The sequence below is a fragment of the Oryzias melastigma genome, linkage group LG21 (genome assembly GCF_002922805.2).
Source record: "Oryzias melastigma strain HK-1 linkage group LG21, ASM292280v2, whole genome shotgun sequence".
NCBI classification, from domain to species: Eukaryota; Metazoa; Chordata; class Actinopteri; order Beloniformes; family Adrianichthyidae; genus Oryzias; species Oryzias melastigma.
In genome coordinates, this window is record NC_050532.1 from 8,352,103 (window position 1) to 8,362,657 (window position 10,555).

The following is a 10,555-nucleotide window of genomic DNA, read 5'->3' on the forward strand; positions in this document are numbered from 1 at the left end:
GCCCTGGGTTTTTGTAAAACCCAACTGTGAGATACAGACTATAAAATAATAATTTACAAACTCAAATTATTTAATTTTTAAAAGAATGAATCTGTATAACGTGCAGAAACTAATAGATTCTACAGACCTGTTACTTCCTTAGAAGCTCTTCTGTCCTCCATTGGTTACTTGTATTAATATCACCCTTATGAATTTGTTATCTATATAAAAGACACATGTCCATACCTTTATACAGTCAGACTGCAACTTCTCCACCATGACCAAAGAGCTGTCGAAGGACACCAGGATTGTTGACCTGAACAAGACTGAGATGAACCAATCTACAATAAGCAAGTTGCTTGATGAGAAGAGATTAACGGTTGGAGGAATTATTAGAAAAATGGAAGAATTACACGACTGACAATCTCCACCTGGAGCTCCATGAAAGATCTCACCTGGTGTGGTACAAACAATCTTTGAATCGGTTGGGATACAGCCCAGATCTGCATGGGAGAGGTGGTCAGTAGGAATTGGACCTAAAGAGAGCAACCACAGGAACAAAAGCTACTTTAACAAAATCCTGCTGTTCTGTGAAGGTCCTCCTGCTTAAGCCAGCACATGTCCAGGCCCGTCTGAAGTTTACCAGAGACTATCTGGATTGGGAGAATGTCAGATGTGATCAGACCAAAATTCAACTCTTTGGAATAATAGCATTTGCCGTGTTTGGAGGGGGGAGAAAGCTTAGTTTCAACCCAAGAACACCATATGCATTTTAATGCAAAAGGAACAGGCTAACTGGTCCCTAGTAAGGAGAAGATGATTAGAGTCATGTATGGTTAGATTCTGGACAAAAACCTCATTCCATCAGCGAGAACATTGAGGATAAAACATGACTAGATCGTCCAGCATGACTATGATCCCAAACACACCAACTGGGGAGCAAAGAAATGGCTATGTAAGAGGTATATCAAGGTTCTAGAGTGGTCTAGCCAGTCTCTGTGCCTCAGTCTAATAGAGAATCTGCTGAGGGAGTTGAAACTCTGTGTTGTCCAGCCACAGCCCCAAACGATCTCAGCTCTTGAGAAGATCTACATGGAGGAATGGACCAAAACAGTAGCTTAGTGCAAACTTGGCTTCCCCTACTGGAAACCTTTGACCTCTGTCATTGACAACCAGAGTTACTATACAAGGCACTGTGGTGAACTTTTTTATAGACTAAATGCTTAGTTTTTTTGGGGTTTTTTTTGCACCATTTCATAAATAAATATGTATCAAAACTCTCTTAAGATCAGCTCGATGATCCTCTGTTTGTTCACCTCCACAGTGGCATAAAAGCAGTGTGTCTGTAGTTAAAAAATCATCAAACTTGATTCTAAAGGGACTTTTATTGAAGCCTCAGAGTTCATCCTCTTTTCGAGGGCAACAGTTTTGTCATCAGACCACAGCACCATGGCAGCAACCTCAAGAGGCTCTGAAGAAGTGGGTGGAGTCAACAAATCTTCACTCTGTCACCCCCACCCCAACCCAAAAACTAATCTCTGACTGACAAGATGCAGCTTTAGAGGGACTGATTAGGGTGGCATTTTTTTTTTTGAGAAATGTTTATCATTTTAATCTTTTATGTGAATTTCAAAACATAAAAAAAGAAGAAAAAACGTTTCTAAAATCTGACACATTGTGGCTTTCCTATGTTAGAAAAAAAATGTCAATGTTATTTGAAAGTGTTTTTAGTCGTCATAAACGAAAGCTAAAAAAAACCTTTTCAATTGTGTTTTTTTATGTTTTGTTCAAAGTCTTGTTTTATTTTGATGAAATGCTCAGTTGGTTTTCTCCTGATCAAACATATTCATTTGATAATGCTAGTCATAAAACAAGAGGAGCTAATATAAACATATTTGGTGTTAATACATTGTTTAATTTTTGTTTTTTAAGTTTTTAATGGATGATATTTTGATCTAAAGTCGAAAGATCTTTTTTTTCTGTAAAAGAAATCATTTTTTTTTCCAGAAAAAAGAGGATGGGAAGAAATTTCTAAGAATTTTTACACAAATTTGATTTATTTTTTGGTCAAAAGGACTTAAAAATACTAGTTTTTTGTTTAAGGAGAGGATTTGTACATATTTTTTATTTGCTCGTTTTAAAGGCTTTGATTCACTTTAGTGTTAGCTGTTTGGACAAAATAACCATTGAATACAGCAAAAAGATGTAGTTTTGTCCCCATAATTGTGAGTAACCTGTCAATCTTCCAGAATAAAAGCATGTGCTAAATGAAAAAGCCAAGCTTTTATTTAGTAGTTCAAGAATATGTTTTTTATGCATTGACATTTTTTTTAATGAAGGTTACCGGTAAATGATAAAAAAAAAGCTCTTTTTCAGCAGCACATGTGAAGGTTACACCTAATGTGGGTTTGCTCATATCAGTTGCTCACTTTTAATTTGTAAGTGTGTTCTAGATCCGTTGCTATGTGATCCAGCTGCTGGTGTCGGTTTAGGGTGTTGAAACTGAAGGAAGAGTTTCAACACACATTGCAATATGAGTTTGAAGTGGAAGTTCTTTCTTTTAAGTCGTGAAAAAGCTGATAGTTTCATCACCGTAGAGGTTGTTGTGATGTTGCAGCGGAATAAACAGGAAATGCAAAACTTTCAAATATGTCAACATGATGAGCGACATGACGTCTTTCACCAGATTACACTCAGATTTATAATCTAAGATGCATATATTTAAAATGTTTAATCTGTCTCTGAAATAGTTTTAATATTCTGTCAAAGTGAACCCGACGACTGCAGGACCGCTTTGTTGTGAAACATTGAAACAAGGATCCAGGTCATAATTAAATATTGATTCACACAATGACAGCAAACAGCAAGCTGAGGCTCTGTTCTGCTTATAAATCTTCTGCAAACAGACATTGATGACATTGCAATTTACAGATTTAGCTAACTAGTTTTAAATGATTAGTTTGACCCCATTTTGCTGTTTGTAATACAGGAAAACACAAAAATAAAAGATAATAGGAATTGTTTACACAATTTGTGTTTCTTTTAGCAGGAAAATATAGAGGACAAGCTTCTTTAAATGACATCTATCACCATCAAAAACATGTATAGTAGATTAATTGAACAAAAATTTCCCCCAAATTATAAATGATTTTTTTTCTGTAATTTTAAGATACATTTTGAAAAGTGTTTATTTAATGCTCTGTATCTTTAGTGTTAATCTAATCTTTTCTTATCTTCTCAAACCTATCTTCTAAAAGTTTATAATCCTGAAATCTACAATCAATTTATAATCCCTAAAAGTTTTAAAAGTCTTGATTTCATGTTTTTTCATCAAGTTTAGAATTTGTTGTTCAACCTTAAAGTGTTTGTTTATTGATCATTGTCACCTAAATAGTCTTAAAACTCAAATATTAAACTATTTACAAAGAATGTAACTAAAAAAATGTTTTATTTGAACACATTTGATTAGGATTGGACTTTTCCTAACATTTCATCAGAATTAAAAGGGTGATTTGTTTGAACTCTTCTCAGGATTTTCTTTGATTTGAAGCTTGATGGCTCTTTCATACAGCATCTGTGTGTCTTCTTCATTTAGGTCAACACGATATCCTGGAATGAGACGGGCGAGTACATCCTGTCGGGGTCAGATGATACATTTTTGGTCATCACAAACCCTTACAACAAAAAGGTGGGTCAGAAAAAAGGTATTTTATTTCATTTTAAATTGTATTTTAAAAATATTTTAATGTCTTGTTTTTTCTTTATGGGGATCGGGATTTGTGTCCCCAACAGAACAAAAGCAAAGGAAAAGAACAGAATAGGAATTATGTGAAGATTGAATTAAAATGGCAACAGTTTTATTTAATTTAAATATATATACGTAGTAAAACAACTTATAGTTTTGTATTATGTGCTATAGGTTAATCTTGGTGAGAGTTTGGTTTGTTCTAGTTGAAGAAATTCAAACTGGTGTTTGTTCTGGAGTGAACTGCTGCTTATAATAAATCTAATGCCCCTAGCAGAGAAAAAGCTAGAAACTGTTCATAAAAGTTTCATTAAGCTGTATTGCATTTTGTTAGTGAGGAACAAGTAAATTAATTTCACTTTTTGTGAAATTTGGCCTCTGAATCGCTGGTCTTAAAAAGTAGATGTTTGAGTGTGGAATTGTGGGAAGCCTACAGGGCAGCGGTTCCAGTCGACTGGGATCAGGGAGCATGGATTTGGTGGATACACTTAAGGAAATCCAGGTTTAAATGCTCCTTCAGATCTCATCTTTCCCCTCTTTTCTCCAGGTTAAGACATCCATACGCTCAGGTCATCGTGCAAACATCTTCAGCGCCAAGTTCATGCCCCACACCAACGATCAGGAGATCATCTCCTGCTCGGGAGACGGCATCATCTACTACACCCACACGGAGAAGAGTCCTGAGTACAACAGGCAGTGCCAGTTCACCTGCCATTACGGAACAGCTTACGAGGTGCTGCTGCTGTGGAAACATGAATCAGCTGTTTGGTTTTTTTGAGTCTGTTTTTGACTTTTGATGTTGTTGCGTCAGATTATGACTGTACCAAATGACCCGTACACCTTCCTTTCGTGTGGAGAGGACGGCACGGTCCGGTGGTTCGACCTGCGCATGAAAACCAGCTGCACTAAAGAAGACTGCAAAGACGTACGACCACACTTCTGCTGCTTTTCTCCTGTCTTTTAGTCTGCGTTTTGCACTGTAACCGCCTCCTCATTGGACTGCAAAAATAAAAAAGCCTCTAGAAATAAGCTAATTGGCAGATTAAAAAAATGTTTTTAATGGAGTAAGAAAAACAATCTTACTGAGAATTCTTATGAGGATCTAAGATGTTTTCTCAAACTAACATTATTTTGCTGTTTAAAAATGTTCTTGATAAGATTATATTTATTCTTGGACAGAAAACATTTTTCTTGAAACACAGATCTTTTTACTTTTGTAAGATTCTGTTTTGTTCTCTTAACATCTTTCTCCATATAGCAAACATGCTTTACGTTGATTTCAGGACATACTGATAAACTGTCGGAGAGCTGCCACGTCCATATCCATATCTCCTCTGGTGCCGTACTATCTGGCTGTGGGCTGCTCTGACAGCTCAGTGCGGATCTACGACAGACGCATGTTGGGCACCAGAGCCACAGGTAAACGGTTTGGAAATTTTCCTTTTAATTGTATTTAATTTAGCTTACACTGCACATAGGTGATGGAAGTTCAAATGTTCCCATCCTGCTTTGGTGGTTCTGCTCTCCTTTGGAGAAGTTCGGTTAAAAGCTTTTGTGTTCTAGCAGCAGGGATACAGGAATCCTTTTGTCCCACTCCAGCTGCAGGAGTACAGACGGAAACAGGCAGACAAATGATGCTTTGCGTCTCATTGTCAGGTAACTACATGGGACGAGGAACGACTGGCATGTGTGTCCGCTTTGTTCCCACCCACCTGTCCAACAAGTCCTGCCGAGTCACGTCGCTCTGCTACAGCGAGGATGGTCAGGAGGTGCTGGTCAGCTACTCCTCCGATTACATCTACCTGTTCGATCCTAAAGACGACCAGGCGCGGGAGCTCAAGGGCCCGTCAGAGGAGAGGAGGGAGGAGGTGAGCCGTCCAAAATACCAGTTACTCCCACTCTTGAGTTTTTGTTGTCTGTATTTGTCTGGTCTTGCGATGAACTGGAAAACCGGGTGTCCAGGGTGTACCCCATCTTTGTAGAAAAGCAGCTGGATAGGCTCCAGCAACCCCACGACTCCAAATGGGTGTAAGAAGTTAGAGAAAACTGATGGACGGCACGGCATTAGGTCAAAGCATCTTCTTTCATATTATCCTCTGCATTTCTCTTTTAAAAATTTCCTTTAGGGACGATAAGAATGGTGTAGATATTGCTTTAAAAAAGTTATTGAATTATTGTTTTCACAATTCTTATTTCTTACTGCTCTTTTTAGAACGCTTGCAACAAACTCAGAAAGTCTCAAAAATTTACAAGCAACTAGTAGCTGGTGAAAATGAATTTTAGGCATGGTAAAAAAAAAAAAAGATCAAAGGAAATATTTACATTGCAGCAGGAGAAACTGTCAATTCATGGGGCCAAAATGAAAATAAATAGTTCAAAATCCATTATTTCTATAATGAGTTAATATGCAGAATTTTACATGTCTCTCTTCATTAAAAAAATAAAAACCAAGTCATTCAGTTTGAGTAGCCTGTCTGGACGTTTGAACAGTGTCTGAATGTGCTGGGTCATGGTGCCAGCATCCCAGAGTTCATCTGGGTCGAGACTCGCATTCTTTTCCAAATACAGAGCGCGGCTGACGTGGAGAGTGTTCTTCCTTCCACCAAAATAATTTAGGTGAGTGGGGGGGTTGTAGGAGGTAAAGATGGAGGCCTCCACACCTCTCACCTCAGTTGTTTTTCCTCCCGCTTCGACTCTCTCAGGTGACAGTGCTTTAGCTAACACTGGTTTTTCCATCCCTGGCTTCCAGCCTGTTGCCCGACAGAAAGCGCCAGAGTAGTGGAAAGAGAGGGCAACTTCAGGGGAGGGGGGTACTTTGGAGAGTAAACCAACAGTCTTTCGCTTTAACAGCGAAGCTATTTTTGACCAACGCTTTGACTGACAAGCCGCTAATCTCTCCATGTGTGTGTTTCCACAGCTGAGGCAGCCTCCAGTGAAGCGCCTCCGCCTGAGAGGGGACTGGTCCGACACCGGACCCCGAGCCCGTCCTGAGAGCGAAAGGGAAAGAGACGGTGAGGTGACAGGATGTTCTGTAAAGCACAGTTCTCACATTCCACTTCTGAGTGTTCCAGCCAATGAGTTATACAGGCTAGAGATGCTACACTAGTCTGCTACTATTGTTCCATGTACGTAAAGAGCGACGCCATATTGGATAGGTCAGTTAATGAGACATGACTTGGCAAATACAGAAAAATGAACATAAAATGCTTAATTTTGGTCTGATTAAAAAAAAAAAAACTCTGATTACCACAAAAATAAGGATGAAGCCATGACATTAATGTTTTTATACAAAGTACAACAAATGAACGACATTTCAAACTTTTCTATACATTTTTCATAAACTTTTCTATAAACGTTAATTTCAAGCCCTTCAAAATAAAAGTCTATTGTGATAGATTTATTTCCTATCAAAAAATGTTCTTTTGCGATAAATATCGTTAGTGTTTTTTATTATCCTGCCCTAACTCAGGATTGATATTTACCAACCCACTTTGAAAAAAGAAAATGTCCAAACATCTTGTAGGACTTCTGAGCTCATCACCATGATCTATAACCCTTTGAGGACACAAAGAAGTTTTCATTCGTCTCTCTCATCATGTCTTTTAGGGTTTGTTTACATCATATTCCCTGTTTGAAGGTTTTTAGTGGCACTTTTTTTTCTCTCTCTGTGAGAAAAATTGTCTAATGAATATGTTGGGTTAAAAGGAACACATTTTTGGGTATTTCCCTCATAACTTGCTACACAGTACACTATATTTTGCCATTTTTTTCAGGGCTTCTGAATCTTTTATCACAAGATCTAACTTAAACTTACTCTTGTTGTCGTCAGTGTAAATGACTTAAAAATGCTTTGTGTTTTGAACTTTTTGTTTTAAGCTAGTCTTAGCTGATAAAGTTTGCCGCTTCTCCTTCAGGAGAACAGAGTCCAAACGTGTCGCTGATGCAGAGGATGTCTGACATGTTGTCCCGGTGGTTTGAGGAGGCCAGCGAGGCACAGAGCAGCAGAGGAGCTCGCCCGCAGGCTCGACCCAGAGGTGAGACTGCAGAACAGAAAACAGAAAACAGTTAATCTGGTTTAAAGTGTAGTTCAAAAATTCTGTTTGACAATAAAACTTCAAATGATTTTCTGCACATTTTCTTGTTTTCAGGAACAGCTGTTCGTCCTGAGGGGGGGCTAAGCAATCCTCCTGCCCCAACAGTCGACTCCACGCAGGAGTCCAGCGCCCCCGAGAGGCCCTCAGGGCCAAACCCCACAGAGGAGCCTGTCAGTCCTGCAGAGGCCGCTGCCGCCACGCTCAAATCCACATCCTCATCCTCCTCGGGATCGTCCTCCGCTGTCACAGCGCCCCCCACCTCCAGCTCCTCCCCACTGGAAAGCTCCGCCCCTTCTTCTTCACCAATCACGTCCTCCCCAGACTCCGATCAGAGGAGTCAGACCGACGCAACAGAGATGCCGACCTCTACGCCCACCTCTGAGCCCACGCTCTCAGGTTAGTGGAGCAAGCGAGCGGTCATCTTCACAGTTTGTGTGTGTGAGATGGAGAGTGTGTGTATGTGGGGGGGACACTCCAGTCCAGCAGCTGCACTCTCTTCACTCTCCTCTCCTTCAGCATCCTGTTGTCCTCTCTGCTTCTTGCCATCCTTCTAATCGTTCATTCGTTCCTTTCTGCCTCTTTGTCAGAGTACGGTCCTCACCGGTTGCCCATAAGTTTAGTGTGTAGACGTTTGCAGAGGTTGCTCCGGCTGGCAGACCCCCCAGGACAGGCCCAGAGAGCGGCCTCGTCCTCCTCTCCTTCCTCCTCCTCCTCCTCCCCAGCAGCCTCTGAGAGACGGACACAAAGAAGTGCTCCTCCTCCTTCTGCTGCTGCAGGTTACCCATCCTCTGAACCCTTCCCACCATAGCAGCCCCAGGGCCACGCCCCCCCACCGCCATCTCTACTCACTTCCTTCTATGTGGCTCCAGAAAGACCCTCAATGAAATCCCAAAGGCATAAAACAGATTTTCCTGATCTGTAAAGCAAGAGAGGAACGTTTCATGAGGATTTAGGATTTTTTTTAGAGTTTAAAAAACACAAACTTATTCACACAACCTCATTTTTGTCCCATTTTCTAAAGCCGTGATGTTCTTTGATTAATCTACTGTATTTTTTCTACTATAAGTTGCAGCAGCTAAAATTTTCATAATAAAAAATAAAAATCAATCCTCAATCCCCGGAAGTCCTCTACCGGAACCCCCCGATTTAAGCTTTCGACCTTTTTTTCCCCTTGACATGCCATAACTCCTTACATAATCAGCTGATTCACAGAGAAAAAGTGGCATTTCGCCTGTTTTTTCTGCAGAGGAAAAGTTCCATTGTAAAAAGGGTGTAGCTTTACAAATGTGAACAACTGTTAATATTGACTTAATAGAAATAAAACAATTAATGTTGTCTGTCCCATGAATTTTACAGGATACATAACGCAACTTCCCTTTCCGGCTACAGCTTAGGAAATTTCCACTTATGCAACCGGCTAAAGTTGCAAATTTCTGCTTCCGGCAAGAGGTATTTTCGGGCGCCATTTTGTCTGCAACCAGAGGCCCCTCGAGAAAATAGCACAAATATGATCCGAAATATATATTTTTAAATCGCATGTAAGTTACTCCTGAGAATAAGTCTCGCACTCTTGGCCAAACTATGCAAAAAAAAAAAAAAAATGCGACTTATACTCCAAAAAAATTGACGTTCTTGTAAGAATGTGCATTTATTATGCTTTTACTTCAAACTTTCTGCTGTTATTTAATAAAAGACTACTTAAGAAAATAAAAAATGATGCTTTATTACAGTATGAAGTTGACTTTGTTCACTTTTTCAGAAGCAGCTTCCACAGATCTTTTGAAACTGCAAAAGTCTCCTAGCTGTGATAACAGTTTGTTATAGATCAGATTAGAGTTTGAAAAGTAATCTGAGGACAAAAACTGAGACATTTCAGAGCATTTTTTTGATCAAGGAGATCACTTAAAATACTTATATATTCAACACTGCTTTTCATGGAACCAGATTCTTCTTTAGCCAAATGCTGATGGTCTTCCTGGAGCTGACTACTAACCCTCCCCTCAGTGATCTTCTGCCTGTGTTGCCTTTCACACTGATAACCCCACCACCTGCAGCCTCTGTTTTCCCCTCCCTCACTAATATTTCCGCCTCCCCCTCCGCCTGTGGCTTGGGTTTTGACGTTTCTTGTGTTTGAGTGGCACCAGTAGGTTTGCAGCTTTGAATTGGGCTTCTCGTGCTTCAGCATCAGCAGCTGCAGTCTGTGGTCATAACAGGAAGCATTTTCACTTTCATTTGTTTTAATGCAGCGTTTCCTTGTTTATCGCAGCAGTCACAATCTGAAAATACCCTACGATAAAACTGCAAAATAGTCATTTTATTTATTTATTTATTTTACATTAATTACAGATGTTTTAAGGCTGTAAAATCCCTCACTATCATTGACAGTATATAGAGATGGACAAAGCACCTGTGACGTCACCCATAGAAAATGCCTTACCTCCGGCTCCAACGAAATTAAGTCAATTCATTCTGTATTTTTCTGCAGTGCAGACTTGGCCATTTTGGAAACAGACAACGTTAGTAAGCAATGATTGATTCAAGTCAGTCTGAGTCATCATTTCTATGGCAACCACTCTCACTAATCAGGAGTGAGTTTGTTGAAAAGCCAGACTTGTTTCACTGAAAGCGGGCTGGGAGAGAATCTGTCAGTCCATCCATCCATTTTCTTGACCGCTGTGTCCCTGTCGGGGTCGCGGGGTGCCGGAGCCTATCTCGGCTACTGATGGGCGAAGGCGGG

General features: G+C 40.0%; 1 protein-coding gene across 4 annotated transcripts in view; it reads left to right on the forward strand.

Annotated features, from left to right (window-relative positions):
- The window catches only part of dcaf6 (ddb1 and cul4 associated factor 6), a 25,868-nt gene that overhangs the window by 6,946 nt on the left and 8,367 nt on the right, over positions 1 to 10,555 (forward strand). For 2 of the 4 annotated variants that reach the window (XM_024286199.2, XM_024286202.2), the window contains exons 3-11: positions 3,575 to 3,667; positions 4,272 to 4,457; positions 4,536 to 4,649; positions 5,008 to 5,143; positions 5,381 to 5,592; positions 6,642 to 6,735; positions 7,639 to 7,758; positions 7,873 to 8,214; positions 8,406 to 8,594. In XM_024286199.2, the coding sequence (XP_024141967.1) occupies positions 3,575 to 3,667; positions 4,272 to 4,457; positions 4,536 to 4,649; positions 5,008 to 5,143; positions 5,381 to 5,592; positions 6,642 to 6,735; positions 7,639 to 7,758; positions 7,873 to 8,214; positions 8,406 to 8,594 (1,486 nt within the window). The remainder of the gene's footprint in view (positions 1 to 3,574; positions 3,668 to 4,271; positions 4,458 to 4,535; positions 4,650 to 5,007; positions 5,144 to 5,380; positions 5,593 to 6,641; positions 6,736 to 7,638; positions 7,759 to 7,872; positions 8,215 to 8,405; positions 8,595 to 10,555) is intronic. The other 2 variants (XM_024286203.2, XM_024286204.2) reach the window with 1 other exon arrangement.